We start from the raw sequence: 19097 nt of genomic DNA, 5'->3' as shown, positions 1-19097 counted from the left end.
TTGAAACAAACTAAAGTTGTCCTTTTTGAAGTGGTTGCACCACTTAAAAAACAAAACATAAAAACAACAACCAAACAACAACAGTTGATCACAAAACACAATAAAAATAATATTAGAGGAATCCTAAGATTGAGCAACATTACTCTTTAAGAAAGGCTCCATGTGAAGTTAACATATGCTATTTAAAATATTATATTGTCTCTGTCTGGTGGAAACCTCATATGTCAAAAACAGTTACTTTTCAGGATTCAAATTCAAAAACGGCATAAGTCGCTCAATCGGCTGAAAACGTGATCACTTCATGGCGAGTTTCGCGCTTGTGGATGTGCATGCTTTTGTGTGACGCATGACCACGTGGTTGTCTACACAACTGTTTCTCAACGTCGGGTCCGGGGACCACCAGGGGTCCAAATGAACCCTCGAGGGTTTGTAACTCTGAAACTGTACAAATGTGGTCCCAGAGATGAGTCACTGGTGTACAACCTTCCCAGGCCAACATTGGGGGTTGCAGTGATAGGGACTAATATACATGACTCAATTGGTGAAAAAACAACAACCAAAACAATACAAAATAATAATATGATAAGAATCCTAAAATGGACCGACATTACTCTTTAAGAAAGGCTCCATGTGCTATTTAATATTTCACACATGTCTCTGTCGGGTGGAAACCTCATATGTCCAAAACTGTTACTTTATCAGTATTTAAATTCCAAAAACGCAAAAGTAGCTCAACCGGCTCATACTCTGTCACTTCACACCGTGTTTTGAGCTTGTGGGTGTGCTACTTTTGATACTCTTGCGTGACGCTGGGCTGTAGTATGATCAAGTAGTAGGGCATTCAATTACGTTTTTTTCCTTAAAGGTATATTCAGTGATTTCACTTAATTCAAATATCACTTATTTTTTGGATAATCCTCCCTACTATAAAGTGTGCTGACCATATAAGGAGCTCCTCCCTGTCCCCAGTGAGCCCCTGCGGTCAAAAAACCCTAGTTTCGATTTGGGCTTTGGGTGGCAAAGCCTTCATCCAATCAGGATGAGAGGGGCCTTCCTCCAATCACGATCGAGTGGGGCGGGCCTTGGTGCACGTGCTGTTGGTCTGTTGTACTTCCCCCACTGTAGAGCGTGTGCATGTGCACATCTTGTTACCGGGTGGACTGGGTTTTTTTTCCAAATCACCCAAATCACTGAATGCTCCTTTAAATATATGGAGATAAGAGGTTTCTGCCTGACAGCAACGATATACTACCGATACACCATTTGGTTGGCAGTGTCTGGCAGTTATATGGACGGGCCAGCAGGTGCCATTGAATGACTCCTCATTGACCCCACTGTACTTTCTGTGATTACTGTACACATCAAGTCAACACTGTCATACTGCATGATTACACTCTCTTTTGGCCATACTCATCATCATCTTATCTTAAACTCAGTTAGACCAGTTTGTGAACTTTACTACCAGTTATAAACATTCTGTGTAATTAATGAGATCTTTATCTGTAAATACTGAACTTTTGTATTTACATTTCCCTTTTGTACGCATAAAATTGCTTACTCCTCCCAGCCCTTCACACAATCAGCTTTTTGTTTCTTCCTGTATGTGGTTCTCATGAGTGAGTCATGAATCCAGAAAGCTGCACCAACTAAAATAAGACGTTATCACTGCATGTTAAAAGCTCACACATTTAAGTTTGTCTTCATTCCACAAGTTGGCTAAGTTTGCTATTCTAGGTATTGCTATTTATTGAGGTATGAAATGAATCAATGTGATATATCATGCAAATATAAATACAGTTGAGGCAGAAACTGAGGTAAAACACTAGAATAAAAACCCTCTGGACCCCTGCGCTTATATGAAGCTATTAACCACTTAAACCCTGGCATCCATATTGTGGGGACAACTTTTACAGAAAATAGCAGATCTACAAGGTCACAATGAGCCATGTTCTGATGTATTGTGAGCCTGCAGACTATTTTCAGTGAAGATATAAGTAGAGTGAAAACAGAAAAGCACACTAGTACAGAGCCCTGAGCGACTCCGCTCAACCAAGTATAGGGTTTAAGTGGCCAACCAACATTAAGCTATGTGGTCATTCTTTTGAGGGATTTTGCTGGAGGTATTATATTGTGACAGGGTCTTTTTTTTGTGTTGTGTTGTTATTTTTTCCTTCACATGAACAATCCTGTGTCTAGGTACTGTGTGGAGACAGAGAGCATGGCTGGGCTGTGGTTCTGCTCTGCAGAAGCGGTCTCCACAGGCTGCTGCTTCTTCTTCTTCTGCTTCTCTAGGTACTCCAGGTCCTCCAGCATCTCCTGGATCAGAGGAGGCATGGAGCCGGGGATCTCCATCTGCAGTGTGACCACCCGCTCGGCCCCTGTATACAAATCAAAGCCTGATTTAGACTGAAGTCCTTCAACCCGTTAACACTATGAAACTATAGCATAATCATTTCAACCACTTTAACCATTACTTTATACTTTGGCTATTCAGAAATAGCAGATAGACAAGCTCATAGCACGTCACGTGTAGATCTGCAATTTTTGGGAAAATTGTGAAAATGTGTGCAACTCAATACATGTATTTTTGAAGCAAACATTTTAACTTTTTGCTTCTGGGGGTCCCTGGAACAAAATATTTTGAGATGGCGGCCGGCGGCCAATACATATCATTTTTGGGTGTCCTTGACATGAAAAGGTTTGAGCAGTTTTTCAGAAGACATTTTATAGAATCAGCCTCAGTTCCTAATGGGTTAACAGAGTCCCACCGCCCACACCAACAATTGCTGCGTTGTTGTGAGCTTGTAAATCAGCAAACTTTCGGCACCATACGTAAAACGGAATATCCTTCTACCCTAATTGAAAAGGGGTGCAGCAGTATTCTACCAAATCTCTCCATGCACAAACACTAATGCATGCCATAGGAATTCCCACGCACTACATTGCATGCCTCCAACTTGGATATTTACCGTACAGTTTGTATTTGAATGTTATTGTGCAACATTTTACTCACGTGATGCAAATTACATCACATTCTGTTCAATCACCGCGGATGCAGCCTAGATTCCGAGAATAAAGGGTTTTAAAACGGAGCTGAAACAGGAAGTGGATGGCTGTGAAATCCCGTAATTTCCTTCTTCCGATCAGCCGATACAACCGATCACGTGACACGCAGGTTAATGCAGTGCAGGTGCATGATGGGAAGCGTTTCTTTTACGCGTGGCGCTAGATGTGAGGGCGCTAGATGTTAGTCCGCTGAAGGCGCGTGAACTGATGATGCCAATATCTTCATGGTATGCTATACTTTGTTTTACAAACACAGACCAACATTTAGCAAGTTACAAGATGAACTGTACGGACCGACACATGACGAGCAGTGCAATAACGCCTATTACCACAGGGTGGAGTTTGTGTTATAGAGCTAGATTCACATTTATTAATTTACATTAATTTACAGCACTAGCTATAGAGCTATAAAATACCTCAAACCATTGGTTCTCTGACTTACAATAAAACTTCCCCAAAACTTTTGGCTCGGAATATGCATGATCACCCCCCTCAACTGCTATTAAGCAGCCACAGTAGTAATATTCTAAGAACATTTGTTATAAATCATTAATTTTCATGAAAATGGTCTTGTTAACTCTGACCTTTAGCGCTGATACTGCGTAGGTCTGTGATCTTCATGAGGGCCTTGGGGAACATGAGGGGCATGCTGGGACGACGTTTACGGGAGTAGATCTTGAGAGCTTCCAACAGGGGCTCCTGGAGCACCTCCACCTTGGACGGCTCCTCAAGATCCTGACGATCTGTTGAGAGGACAGCAGCAGTGGTGACAGAGAAATAAGCAACCAGATCTACGAAAACAAGTCAAAAAGAAGCGACTAGGCCACACAAATCATACACAAGCTCACAACGAGCTTGTAGATCTGATACATCAAAATGAGAGATGTCCCGATACTGTATCGGTATCGGGAAAAGGGCCGGTATCGGTGAAAATGCCAGTCTAACCACAGATCCGACACAGGGGTAAGGGGTTGACACTATGGCAAGTAAATAAAATGTTGGGACATGTGGAATTTGCTTTGGAGTTGCCCAAACTGCAAGTGCACATTTGAGTGCGGAGTCTGCTATAAACACAACACAAGATATATAGCTAGATAGCTATAAACACAACATGAAATCACGACACTGGTATCGGTATTCGGTATCGGTATCGGCTAACACAGAAATTGAGGTATCGGGATCAGATCGGAAGCGAAAAAAGTGTATCGGGACATCCCTAATAAAAATAAAATAAAAACATGGGATATGTCCTTGGAATGAAAATGTTTCAGAAGAATGAGAACCACTGATCTAAACAACATTAGGAAGCAAGCCCAAAAAAGCCACTACACTTTAGAAACAAGCCCCAAAAACTGCAAACCACCAAGTGACTTTACAGAAAAACAAGCCCAAAGTCATAATAAGTGGACAAAAGTACTGGATAAAAATCACCTGTGTTGCGGGTTCAAAATCACCCGTGGCTTCCTGTGAGGTTAGGGTTAGGTTAGGGTTTTGGGAGTGTGTCTGACTGTTGGTATGTACAATCTATTCTAGACAATATAATATGTGTGTAATAGAAAAGTTTGGTTATAGAACAATAACATCTACCAATAGGCTTGAAAAATATGAACTATTACAGACAACAATTACAAAGACTTTGCTAAAGCACTCTTTTTAAAATGTTGATAACCCTACCTGCATTTAGAGGTTAATCTCTCACTGCTTGCTGTCCTTCTTGGAGAGAAAGAACTGAAAATGTGCATCTACAAGAATGTGAACTGATTTATTTGGCATTTGAATTCGAAGGGAAACAAATGTGTAGGCTTGTGCAGTATGAATGTGCTAATGTTGATTTTGTTATAAACACAACACGATTTTGTTCCTGTAACATCACCATGCTTATTTACATTTAACTTGGACATGATTGGCTATATGATTTTAATTGCTTATACCCATATGCTGGAAAGGCTCCGCCTCTGGCTTACATAACATTGTCTCTGCTATCTGAGGACATACATTGCAGGACAAACTCGTTGACATATACTTGAATATCAGCAGCAGTACCTCCAGAGACCAGGCAGATGGCGCTGAGGAGGCCACTCTCTGTGTCATCCATCTCCAGGGGCAGCAGCTGGCCAGCGAAAGTGAAAACCTGGTCTGTGAGAGGTCCAAATCCAGCATTATGGATTTGGGTGCGAGTCAGAGTCAGCCCATCTGAGAAGGTCATTGTGTCCTGGTCAGGAGTGTAGCGTGTACAGATCCTCAAGATCTACAAGGAGGAGAGACACAATGAGAGGATAAAAGATTCAAAAAGACAAAACCCCATAAACTGTGAAACTAATGCCCAAAATGTGTTTGATTATAGAATGTTATGCTATCCTGAGGCTGTGACGTTTATCAAAGTTCGCAACAGTTAGTGTATGTGTTTTGTTTTGTCCATGTATGTAGGTATGTAATTTGTTTTGTCTACGCTCTCTACGCTCAAAAACAAGATGGTACATCCCAAGGGGTTTTAAAGAAACATGAATCATGAACATGGCCTACAATCAATGGATCAGCTGCATCATGGCAGAAAGAAGTTCAGAACCCAGTTTAGACCTCTTTGATTGTAATAAAGCTTTTGAAAGTTATAATTAAAAGCGTCTAAATATGTCTGTGTGGCAGTTTGATATATTCATCTGTTTCTGTAGAGGGCCAGATCAACAATGACAGATGTAACAAAGACAAAGTATGCAAGAAAAAATGTCAAGAATCAAAGAAAAAAAAGAAAAAAGTAGGGCAATATGAGACAGATCATGTTAAATCATTATTAAATTTAGCAACAGTATAATATTTGTCCCAGCATGCCTCATTAGGAAAACACCCCCATGGTGAAATAAATAAATAAATGTGATAGCGCTTTGATTTTACATAAAAGTCCTGTGGGGCAACCAGGCAGTGGATTACCATTGGCAGAGACAGAAAGCTTTGATGGCAACAGAGGACACAGTCTGCAGTGAACAACAGAGGAAAGACAACAGAGGAAAGGTATGTAAGGAAAACACATGCACGCGCACTCACACGTGCACGCACACATGCACGCACATGTGTACGCACGCACGCACGCACGCACGCACGCACGCACGCACGCACGCACGCACGCGCACACACACACACACACACACACACACACACACACACACACACACACACACTCCTCCTTTGTCACTGCCTCTCTCATAGATACACAGTCAATTCATAAGGGATAATTTATTTAAAATGAACACTCTGGATTTTACAGTGAATTTACATATTTCCCTTTACATATTCAGGCTACTGTATATTCAGGCAGGCTTACACTCTGTCAGAACTCGTTCATTCTGTCAGACAGCCCGCCGGACTGACTGTTCTTCTGACTGGCCCACTTTATGTTTTTATTTTAAAAGAATGGCCGGGATTATGGCGGGACCTTATCAATAGACTACATAGCCTTCAAACTGTGTGCATGCTTAAAGCTGGCACACCGAAAGCAAATTTCACCACTTCCTTAAGTGAAAGTGACTATGTGTGTGGGTGGCTGGCTGGCTGGCTGGCTGGCTGGGTGGCTGGGTGGGTGGGTGCGTCTGAGCACGAAAACAGCATGGTTGTTTTTCACCACCTGTGCGCAACCTAACACACACACAAACACACGCACATATTAACTGTATATATGGTGATTTCGGGTGTGCCAGTACGCAGGGGTTCTCAACCCGTGGGTCGCGACCCCTCAAGGGGTCGCCAAATTATTTTGGGGGGTCCCCAAATTATTTTCAAAAAAATGGCTGAATGGCTGTAAAGTGGAAATGAAGAATTTACATATAGTACACATAGTACATGCATACACCTTCCCTAATGATGATGGTTTCAGTATTTATTTATGGTGTATTGTCTCTATTATTAAGGTTATTGTAGCAGTCAATTTATATTGGGGGTCGGGAGGGGGCGGGGCGGGGGTCCCGAGACGTTGCCAAAGCATTTTCGGGGGTCCCCGGCCAAAAAGGTTGAGAACCCCTGCAGTACAGTACAGTACAGTGACAGTACAGTACAGTAGAGGGTACAGTAGAGGGACCCCCACACGGTAACTCTGTCATTTCTCAACCGTTTCGGACGCGGGGCGGCTCGCCGGAATCGGCCCGGCACCCTGGGTGCGTTCCTGTTGGTCTGGAACCCCCCCCCCCCCCCCCCCCGGGGACCCCCACACTTACTTCACACGGGTGTGATTTTTTATATTTTAACAATAGTATCTACTCAGACCTATTTCCCCTTCAGGTGCTAAAATGATAGACCTTTTTTGTGGTAGAAGCTAAAGCCCTACCAGAATGTCCAGACAGGCAGCTTTAAGAAGAGTGATCTGGTCAGCGATGGTAAGGCCGGTGAAGCCAGGCACTCTCTTGGCAAACTCCACCACCTTGATGATGCACTTTGTGGCCAGCTCACTGAACTTATCCCACAGCCCAAGGTCCAGTTGGATCCTGGTGTCAGAGCTTGAATTCTGCAGTGGGATGAAAGGGGAAACATGATGTGAGAGACAGATAGAGAGGAGTATTTGTTATGTCTTTTACCAATTCAATGCAGATGGTTACACTTCCTAACCATCTGTCCATTGTACCAAGACATCAGAGACACATACTTCCCACAGATTACAACCACACACGGAGATTTTGAAAACATGACCAATGACAAAAAACTCCAATATCTGCTGGGCGAAGTACAACAATGTGCAAACACAGCAGCAAGATTTGTGAGTTGCTGTGATAGGAGAAGGATATCAAACGGAACACAACCACCCTAAAGACTAATCATTGTGTATATTCCTGCACTATACCTGCATCCAGTGATCTTGGTACAATATAGAAATTGATCTATTGAAGATTCTGACGTTCAAATGTACATATTCTTTGTTTTGATTGTATTGCTGTATTGTTGTATTGTGCTTTCTGCTTTGGCAATGTAAACATATGTTTTCTCATGCCAATAAAGCCCTTTGAATTGAATTGAAATTGAATTGTAAGGACCATGTAAGAGTGAAACATATCAAGTGGATTTATGTGACCATGGGGTGGCGCTGTGGTATATAAATAAGTGATTCACTGGTGGGAGGTTTGACCCGGAAGGGCAATGGTTAGTTTTGACTTCAGGTTACTGCTGTATACCACGCTGTTTAAATGGTTATTTTTGACTTCAGGTTACTGCTGTATACCACGCTGTTTAAATCGCTGCGGCGCAAAATGTTTGGAGGACACAATTCCTTAATCTGTTTATGGAACAAAAAAAGATACTGTTTGTGCAAAACAGTATCTTCATGCAGAAAGATATATTTATTTACTTCACCGTGCAGGTGAAGTAAATAATCTTCTGCATGAAGAACTGCCTGCATCGTATGTGCCATTGGAAAATGGACACACAGCGAGCGGTACGGTATTAGACCAAACATAACATCAGTGTGTCAATTTACAATTACAATTTACAATTTACAATTTAGGGGTGCAGTACGTTGTTCAGACTAGTTATTGGTCCGACAAACGACAACCCGCCTCAAACCCTAACGTAACCATAACCGCAAGCACGGGAGCAGACGCTCCGTCGGAATTACATGCGGTCCCCACAATTTAGGCATTTAGCAGACGTTCTTAATCCAGATCGATTTACAGCCTTTGCATACGCCTGTAAGGTCGTCGGGGCTAGGGCAAGTGCTACGGCATGAGACGGGAGCTCCTTTAATAGACCATACTGATTGATTTAGTATGATTGGCCCACTGAATAGGACACATGGTGTACTTGACATTACTGCTGACCATTTTCCAGATTTAACCATTCATTATTTACATGACACTGTTCCATCCTTTTTCTCTACCCATACAGTAGAGCAGGAGTTCTCAACCTTTTTGTGCGTGCGTGCATGTGTGTGTGTGTGTGTGTGTGTGTGTGTGCGTGTGTGTGTGTGTGTGTGTGTGTGTGTGTGTGTGTGTGTGTGTGTGTGTGTGTGTGTGTGTGTGTGTGTGTGCACGCGTGTATGAGTGAGTGAGGGTTGGGGTTAGGGGTGCTTTCCCCAAAAGCACCCCTATTTGGATTGAAATTAATCACACCCGTGTGAAGTGAGGGGCGCTCTTATCATCATACATCATCATACATTTGTGTTACGCAATGTTTGTGTTTACACGAACACTCAAAATTGTCCATTCATTGTCAATGGCATTTAATGTTTGTGTAGGACAAAGTTTTTTGTTTGCACACACACTAAAAGCTGGACATAGGAGGGGCTAGTGCCCCTCAAATACCAGTGTTGTGGTCAGTGTTTTACTCAAGGATACATTTAAGCACAGAATGGACATGTTTTTCTGTAGCCTGATAAAACCACAGATCAGAAGGGAATTGGGAAGGAAATGAAGCAGCAACAACAACAACAAAACAGTTGAAAATGGAAAACATATCGTGACTCACTGTGGTGTATTTTCCCAGCTGGCAGAGGGATGGAAAGGTCTCTCTGTGCGCCCTGCATATCTTTTCCACAATCAGGCCAAGTTCTGCAGTCAGCTCATAGGTCTCCAAGATGGTCATTTTCACAGCTTCCTTCTTCTCCTTCCTCTTGTTTCGGTCATTCCTCACCGCTGGGGAAGGGGTATGAGACGATAAATGGGAAATTGGAGAAATAAGTGGTGTCATGCTGGTCGTTATTGACTCCAGTTGTGTTATTTTATTTCTCTGACTTGAAATGATGTTGCTAAAGTGCTGAGTAAAAAAAGAAAAATTAGAAAATAATGTCACAGACAAAATAATTATCCTTGTGTGAGGTAACCATCTGAAACAGCAGTATATTATTATGTTACTACACTACATACGATAGGCCTGATGAATGCAAAAATGATACGAAATCTTGTAAATAGTTTGGTTTCTAAATTGATTCTAGAATCAGCGTTTTATGGGCCATAGTACAACTTTCTACTCCAGGCAGTCCACAAACTTAGTTTAAGGTAACTTAATCAGGTTATCCTTTCATAACCGCTGTGGTATGTGTGTCAACACGTTTCACTGGACAGCCGTTCACATGTTGGGAGTTCCATTTCTTACGTAACTGCTGCCGCGCTGCCTGACGTCAAGTGACGTGCCTGTGCACTGCTACGCTGGACTCTCCTTCTCTCGCTCTCACTGGATGCTTTATCCAGTCCCTCATTGTGTAAACACCAGCAGTGAGTGAGATCATATTACATCTCAATCACTGGATATGGGCTGCGGCGGCAGACTGCAGGAGTTATGCGTTACATTGTCCACAAGGCGAACACATGTGATGTATTTATGTAATGCATGTGTCTGAGTGCTGAGGGTTAACAATGACACATGTGGCCGCAGAGCCACATGTTCTACTTCCCAAACCCTTCCCCCTCTCCCACCGCAATTAATGACTTTATCATTCGAGTCAAATGAGTAGTGGGTACTGGACTGCTTGATGTTTTTGAAGGATATTACAACTACTGCTATATTTACCTGACTACAGTACGTCATTTACAAAATGATAAGACACAGAGTTAACAATATATATATTGTTAACAATATATATATTGTTAACCCTGTGTCTTATCATTTTGTAAAAGATTTAAATAATTTACCTACTATCTTTCAAAAACTGCATTATTGAACCATTTTATATTCCCTATGTATATTTTATGTCTGCTACTTTCTTAACTCTTAACCTCAGGATATTGCTATACAGAGATTTATTGTGTTTGAGACTGTATACAAGGACAATATTTGATCAATAGGGTGAGCTGACAATCCTGATAATTCATGCCTCACTCGCATTAAAGCGCACCAGACACTTACACTCCTTAGACATGCCGGCAGCAAAGCATCTCTGAAGACGACAGTACTGGCAGCGGTTCCTGGTGATCTTATTGATAATGCAATTCTTATCCCTGTGGCAGGTGTACACCATGTTCTTCTGGACACTACGTCGGAAGAACCCCTATAAAGACACAAGCGAAGGAGGAAAGTATTAATTTGTTATGATCAAATTCACCGCACCCATTAAATGTGTAGTAGCACACAGTGGCTGGGTTTCCCAAAGAAATGTTGTGTTGCATGAAGCTTGAACACACCCCTCTTGGCTGCACACAGAAGCCTGTGTGCGGACTAATTGGCTGCATGGCAGCCAATCAGACACTATGTCCTTTTTTGGGAAACACTGTCAAACACAACATAGAAATAGACAACCTAGACTAGAGCACAGCCATACGTGTCCTCGATGCGCACGTAAGGCCTCCTGCATGAATACATTTAAAAGCAAACCTGTTTCCCTAAAGCCTCTTTAGCCTACACACACCTGTCGACACGTGGCAGTAGTTAAACCATTCGCAGAGAAATGTGTGATGTGAGTGGTGACTTTCTTCATGTCATTTAAATATAAAAACTTTGAAATTAAACAAACATGTCTAACAAACAAACATGCCTACTTCAGCATCAAAGAAATTAAATTGCCATATATAAATTGTTTTGCCTACTGTCAGCTGCCCAGCAGTCCAAATATTAAATTAAATTTCAGACGCGAAGTGATGTCGGCATGATAAATGTAGGCCTATATGAAAACACTACTGTCCCATTGTGCAAGTGAATTAAATGGAATAACATTCGATTGTGGGTTAATAGGCATATACAAGGAGGTTAAATGGGAGGCTATTGTGCAGTCAAAGTTACCAATACAAGCTAGTTAATTCAGCATTCTTTTATTGACCGGTCAGGCCGGTAATGGTAGGCCTGAGGCCTACCATTGCGTGGCACATCTATGCACGGAATATCTATGTTCACAGTGAAAGGGGGTGTTGTTGAGAAAAACCACACGCCCACTCACTATGCACATTTCCTTTGGGAAACCCAGCCATTTGCAGTGAACAAAACAATAATACACAAATATCATTTTAAGATTAATTTCTATGGAATAACACACAGTAGTTCATCAATAAGAGGAAACAGATTGTGAAAGAGACCATGCATTTGTTGTAAAGGGAGGCCATTATCAATAGTATTGACTGAAACACTATGATCCTAGCATGGAGGCAGTTTATGAGGCCAAAGTTCAGGTCTACTTGAGTTTGATGTAAATAAGCACAGACAGCAGTCAAATGCTCCCATGAGTATGGTCCTGATTTCATTCATTACTCAGAGGATCTGCAATCTGGGGAACTTGATCTCTCATGTTTCATCTTGACATTCTTGAGATCTAATTGTTACTCTTGCACTCTGCTTGTTGTTTCTTTTGCTCTGTGTTCTCTCCTACTCTCTCTGTCTCTCTCTCTAGTTTCTAATCTATTTTGTCTGTCCCAGGTGAGCTCATATCACTTTCCTCCTTTTCTGTATTTTCTAGGGTTCTCTTTCACCATTCTAACTTTGTTACCTACATTATACAACTGCTCTATACAATATTCACTTCTATTGAGTTATGCAGTTTAGCACTTTCACTTTTTGCAAGCAAGAGTACCTTCCAATCTTTCTGTATTCATTACACTGACAAATACAATGTAATAATACCAGTAAGACGCCCTGAGGGCGAGGGTGGGTGATGGCAGACTGCTGGGCTGGCGCTTTGGCATGGGGAGTCGGATCAACATATAGAATGAATTCTGTACTGGCCATATATGGAGCGTGTCTTGAATGTACAGGGTTTGATGAGGCCAGAACAACATATGGAATGTCAGAACAGGTCAGCTCCATATATGGAGATCTAAGGGTGGCAGCGGGGGAGGTGTCTTGAGTGTACAGCAGGGGTGCCCAAAAGGTAGATCGCGATCTACCAGTAGATCACAAAGGCTGTGCAGGTAGATCACATGACATGCCCCTAAAGAGTATTTCATTTAAATATATTGAAGAAAAAAAACGATAATTTCTCCCCCTCTATTTCCCATTCCAAGTGCATTTGTCTTATACTGTACAGAATGTAACACAAACTCTACTATTCCGAAGCCCCCTCAGGTACATATTTAAACTATTTTCAGCAATGGTATAATAATAATTTGGTGGGTAGATCTTGTCGAGCTGGTCATTTTGAAAGTAGCTCTCAAGTCAAAAAGAGTGGGCACCCCTGGTGTACAGGGTTTGATGAGGTCTGGCCATATATGTGGCATGACGTGTCACATATATGTTCATAGTAATCTGCAAACCTACGGTCGCAACAACACAACACAATATTAAAAGGGCTTTTTAATTATTATTATGTGAAAGTAATAATAATCACCTTGTTAAAAATAATACATACATTTATATATTTTGTATTGGCTTTGGAGTAAATCATGTAAAGAAAAATCCAAATGACATATTCTATTTTGACCCAAAATAGGGATGCCACATTGCCAGGTTGAAATTGATTGATGACAGTATGGTTGCAGACAAGAAAACACATGTCTATAAATAACACGTGTCACATGTAGACGGATGAGTGTATTGAGATTGAATAGTGTCGATCTAAAATCTGATTATTTTACAGAAAACATTCAGAGGTGGAGAAAATATGCATAATATAACTGAATTTGGGGTTAGATGCAAACACTATAGGCAGTATAGGGGGTTGCAGTTGACATCCCCTGAGACTCCAAATGACGCCCCTGACCCCTGAATCTTAGCTGAGTGGTAGTGAGGCCGCCTGGGAAGCCAGATGCCCTGATTGTTGCAGGTTCAATTCCAGGCCAGGCCAGCAAAGTGTATCCCTGAGCAAGACTCTTCCCGAGCGCTGTAGAATGGTGCTCAATGCTCCTAGTAGTTATAGGATGGGTAAATGCAGAGGACAAATGTCATATGTGCAAATATACAGTGACAAAAAAACACCCCAAGGAGTGGGAACTAATTATTATTATTATGTATTATAATCTTACCTTGCAGCCCTCACATGCGCTGACACCATAGTGGTAGCCCGAGGACTTGTCTTGGCATACAAAGCAGGGCTTGTAGGTGCGAGGAGGGGGAAGTGGGGATCGGGGACTGGTAAATAAGTCTTCTGAACCAGAACTAGAGCTCTGACTCTCCACTGCTGCTAACACATGATAACAAGGAAAAAGAAGGGGTAAGAGAGAGTGACACTGAAAGCAAAACTGTCAAAGGAAAATTAATGATGCAGAGGTCACACTTATCTGCCATGGTGTCTGAACTCTAAAACCATGAGTGTTTATTTAACTATGAAAGTGTACACATTTTGTACACAGTTTGCCATTTTAAATCCCAGGGAAAGTTGTCTCAAAGTGTCTCCTAACAAGCTGTAAAGGATTCATCTTTCATTGTGTTCAAACTCAGTGATGAGTTTCAACAAAATTAGCACTGAAGTTCTGTTTCATTTTTCAATTACAATAATCAGACAACTATGACATGCAATTCGATTTTTGTTTCATTATCATGTTGCACTCCTATTTGCAGGATATTATTTAATTGTATGTATTTTTTCCACTAAAGTTGAGCATAATATGAATGCCACAGACGAAAAACAGTCTAAGTCCACACTATTTATCCATAATGTATAAATGATGGATAAGGGGTCAGGACTCAAGACAGCGAGGCCTTTTCGTGGAGGGGTCAGAATGAAGACAGTTTTTCGTCTGTGGTACTCATATGTTCTTTTCCAACAATACACTAGTCACTAAGGGTCCTTGAAATTCAAAGGTTTGAGAATCACTAGTGACTAGTGATTCTCAAACCTTAGCATTTCAAAGGACCCCTAGTTTGGTATGCATTAGGCTACATACCCCTTTCAGCTCCATTCGTACTCTCAGAGTTACAGACCAATAAGGGTCCATTTGGTTCTTATTCTTAATAATCGATCTTAGAACTTCTAAGATTAGAAAGAAGGCCCTCAATGACCCCTGGGGATCCGCAGACCCCACTTTTAGAACCACTGCAATACACTGACACACTTTACATGTTGTAGGTGCCCAGTACAATCACAGCTTCCTATTGGTGCCTGAGCTGCTCCACTGAACCAATGAGAGATTAGATCAGACTGTCCTGCATGACTGCTTAACAACAAGAACCCTATTCTGGGATAAACATTTGCCGAAAATAGAAGATTCGCAATTAATGATCTATTCTACAGATATGTAGATAAGCTATTTTGGCTGGCGAAGGGATTTGGTGTAGAGGGAAATGGAGTAGATTTTAAATGGTTTATGTTGTTTTGCTTTACAGGCAGTTGAGACTAAAACAGACAAGAATGTTTTCACATTAAAGAAAAAAGGAAAAGAAAATGTCTACAGAAGGAAAATAGTATTACTACAATTTTATATTGTTTTGGTATTCATTTTTAATTACTAAGTGCTTATGTAATAAGCATAAGCATTTTAACTGACATCCTTGTACCTATTTGTATTTTGTACAGAATGATTCAGATAACACTCTACAGTCTACATTATGAACTCTGATGTCATACAACACTCAAAGACAGTGCCAAGTTTAACTCAAATTTGTATTTCTATAGATAGCAAAAACAGATTCGAGTTTTAAGATAGTGAAAAGGCAATACAGTCAGAAACTGTGCAAGTGTGTTAGCTTATCTGAGGCTGTTAATGTTAAAGGCTGCAAGTATGATTGAATTTGTGTTATATTTGTGAATTTATGTTATTATATTTGGACTTTTAAATATATACAGGAATCGTTAAAACAAAAGGAATCGGGCCATTCTATAGTGTTTATAGTTTCAATGTACGGATTGGATATTCTACTGTTAGACAGATGATAGGCTCTTAGTTTACTTATGATCCTAGATGACTATTTCTATACATTTGATGTAGTACCTTGTGTTGTTCTTGCTTATCGTAAATCGCTCTGGATTAAGAGCGTCTGCTAAATGTCTAAATTGAAAATTGTAGAAGAGGGAATCTTTAAGGAACCGGACCGTTCAAATCCTAAAGGATCCCAGCCCTATATGAGCTCTTACTACTAACTAAAGGATCCCAGCCCTATATGAGCTCGTAGTACGAGCCCTATATGAGCTCGTACTACTAACTTGCATTTTTCTTGGATAAGCATTATGGTCATTTCACGCCTTGTAGCAGAACAGAGAAGCATCCCACCCTGGACATTTCTCACACCGGGAGAACAGGCTATGCCAGCCTCCCTGCTGTCTCCTAATCATCTCTACCATTAGAGGACAGAACCTAGGCTCTGACAGAAGAAAAAAAGGCAACTAAGAAAGACATTTAAAAGGAGACAAAAAGAGAAAAATTGCTTATCTCCATCCCCTTGAACCAGTGGCCTCCAGTTGAACCTGGAATCTCCAGGTCAAACAAGAGGACACCCCCATTAGCCAGCATTCTCGCCCAACGCAAAACAATGCAGGAGCATGCCACAACTGACTGATGAGGAAGAGAGAGTGGAACACAGTGTAGGGCAGGCTGTGTGTGTGTGTGTGGGGGGGGGGATATGCTACGCAAAGTGATTCGAATGGGGGAGGGGAGAGGTTACCCCAATTTAGGTGGTGTCGTTTGATGTATATGACAATGCCTCATTTGTATTTTAGAGTCAACCATTTGTATCTGAAGAACATTTTAGGGTATTCATTTTTAAGATAACTTGGGAATGTGGATTGGATAATTTTACTATTATTAGTAATGACAATGTTTCACCATGGAAGATATGATCATCCTGTGCTCAATCACCTTGCTAGTTCAATTATACAAAAATACAAAAACTAAAATGTGTGTGTGTGTGTGTGTGTGTGTGTGTGTGTGTGTGTGTGTGTGTGTGTGTGTGTGTGTGTGTGTGTGTGTGTAAGAGTGTGTGTGTGTGTGTGTGTGTGTGTGTGTGTGTGTGTGTGTGTGTGTGTGTGTGCGCGCGTGTGTGTGTGTGTGTGTGTGTGTGTGTGTGTGTGTGTGTGTGTGTGTGTGTGTTGGTCGCACAGTCTGGACCTTGTCTGACCTCCTGAGTTGGTGACCGTCCAGTGAACTCAAAGTGACCCCAGAATGACCATCCTGTCCTCCTGTGTGTCCAAACTATACAGTCCTAACCACTGACAACAGCCAGACCTCCAACAGGCATCCCGCTACAGATAGCCTAAACTGCTGTTTTGTTATTCCAAGTAGGCCTACTGTTTGTGAAAATCTACAGAAAAGAATGCCCTATTTGACGCCGATGATCAAAAAGCATTATTTGTGATCCTTGAAGAGCAACATGCCAAGAAAACTATAAATACACACTTTTAATACAAATATATAGACTATACTTTACTTATTTGTTAATATAACATATATTCTAAATAAAAATGTAGTGATGTAGCAACAATAAACCGTTTTCTGTTTCGATGCGGGATTCAAATTCAAATCAAAGCATAACAGCAATTCAAATAGGCCTGTTGCAAATTGGTCCAATTGTCTGCATGGCTAGAATAGGCTACATTATTTATTTATTTATTTATTTAGTAAAACTGTACCTATAACGATTTGGCATTTGTTGAAATGGTTTCTAATGTTTTAATAGCTACATTATTAAAGTGTAAAGATACAATGTAGGCTATAGGGCTATAGTGAATCACTTGTTTAAAGTGTTATATAACCATTTGGTCCCCCAGATGTAGACCTTTTAAATTAGCATTCTTTTATGGCTATCATAGCGTACTCTGGCATGCTCTGTATAATCTTTATATTGGCTCACAACAGGGTTAGGTTATATGGTTATAGGTTATATGGTTATAGGGTTAGCAAAACCATATATCAAACACAATTTCTTATGATGCAAAAATAGTAATTTACGTGCATGCATGGGCCCATAATCACCAGAAAAGAAAACATGTTCATCCGTGAAGTTGAACCTACATTGCGAGGTCCGATGTACTTGCCAATCCGACTCTGTTAACTCACTGAAGCATGAGGCAAAAGATTGTTCCTGGTCCTGCAGCATGCAAGGACTTGCTGTATAAAAATCCAGAATCTCCACGTTACCAACAGCGAGAAAATCCATATAGTCGAACATCTTCTACGTTCATTCAAAGCGATGTCCTTCCGAGAGGTGTCTTCATAACAAGCAAGTGAAGAACGACACAATCCTTATTCGTGTAGCATAGGCTCCCTGCTTTCTATAGTATGCAGCATTTCAGACAAAAGTTAGTAATTGATCCAAACGGCGTTTCAATAATAAGCGTCTGAATATTGTACCGAAAGGGGCGTGAGCAGTACACACGCTTCTATTTTCCATCGACGTACGATCAGCAGCCTATACTTGTGTCTTCTCGGGCAGCAAACACTAGTATACTCCGCAATACCGCAACGTACAGCAAGTCCGCTAAAACAGAGTGCTTATTTAGCATAACAAAGTTTGTTTAGGAGTCCTTATCTTCTCTTAATTGACGAATGAGTTGCTGTCTCAAAGCATTGCAACCTACTTCATACTAGTTATGTCACACTCACAGAGACCGATAGAATTACCTAATATATGCGACTGAACTTTCTATGAACCTTCTCCTAACCTTCAGATGACCCAACCACGGTCTGACATCACCAAGTACCAGGATCTTCTCCTCTACAGTGATGGCCTGTTCGTACTAAAATGAGCCTATAACATTGTGGCGATTGTGTTTCATAAAATACAATACAATGCACGGACACTTAATTATTATAGTCTATGATTTTACTTTTTATTTTATTTTTTATTGAGAGACTTTTGGCTACATTATGTTAACAGTTAATCCATGCATCCAGATACCCTGTGCTGTTTAGACCTCCATCTATCTATGTATTTGCCAATATGAATAAAATACATTTAATTTCACTAATTAATAATGATAAGTGATAACTTAGAGTGAGGTTAAAATGTTCTTATAACATATGAACTCTGCTTAAAGTCTTTAAGGCATTATCTGTACTATATTGTACCTACACTAATGTGCAGGGAAAATATCCAGGTTTTTAGATTTGATTGTGTGATCTTATCAAAAGCATCACACAAACAGTCATGCATGTCTTGCAGGCATGGCATCACAACAAAACAGATAAGGATGTTGCAACAACAGCATTGGCATGCTCTGGCCTATGCATGGGGTCCCTACAAAAATCTATTCTCATTAGCTTCCGTTT

The 19097-nt window shown here is 41.0% G+C and overlaps 1 protein-coding gene across 2 annotated transcripts; it reads right to left on the bottom strand.

The window, feature by feature from the left end:
• Positions 1–1277: 1277 nt before the first annotated feature.
• LOC306925214 (retinoic acid receptor beta-like) lies at positions 1278–18387 on the bottom strand. 2 transcript variants are annotated; one of them, XM_079503906.1, is made up of 8 exons: positions 17841–18387; positions 13920–14077; positions 10882–11023; positions 9505–9671; positions 7379–7555; positions 5110–5314; positions 3651–3809; positions 1278–2378 (listed from the first exon to the last, which is right to left on the bottom strand). In XM_079503906.1, exons 1-8 carry the CDS (start codon positions 17995–17997, stop codon positions 2173–2175), a joined length of 1371 nt encoding a protein of 456 aa, XP_079360032.1. In that variant the 5' UTR covers positions 17998–18387; the 3' UTR covers positions 1278–2172. The 2 variants fall into 2 exon arrangements, with proteins under 2 accessions (XP_079360032.1, XP_079360033.1); XM_079503907.1 differs by having other exon boundaries at positions 13920–14074.
• Positions 18388–19097: the final 710 nt, after the last annotated feature.

This window comes from Electrona antarctica (genome assembly GCF_951216825.1).
Source record: "Electrona antarctica genome assembly, chromosome: 6".
NCBI classification, from domain to species: Eukaryota; Metazoa; Chordata; class Actinopteri; order Myctophiformes; family Myctophidae; genus Electrona; species Electrona antarctica.
The sequence above is the reverse complement of the archived record's forward strand: the minus strand, read 5'-3'. Positions and strand labels throughout refer to the sequence as shown.

Excerpts from the sequence above, each read along its gene's own strand:
- LOC306925214 (XM_079503906.1), bottom strand. The coding sequence starts at position 17,997 with ATGTTCGACTATATGGATTTTCTCGCTGTTGGTAACGTGGAGATTCTG. Across the intron at positions 5,315-7,378 it reads CTGCCTGTCTGGACATTCTG|ATCTTGAGGATCTGTACACG; the intron begins GTAGGGCTTTAG and ends TCCTCCTTGTAG. Across the intron at positions 3,810-5,109 it reads CATCTGCCTGGTCTCTGGAG|ATCGTCAGGATCTTGAGGAG; the intron begins GTACTGCTGCTG and ends TCCTCTCAACAG.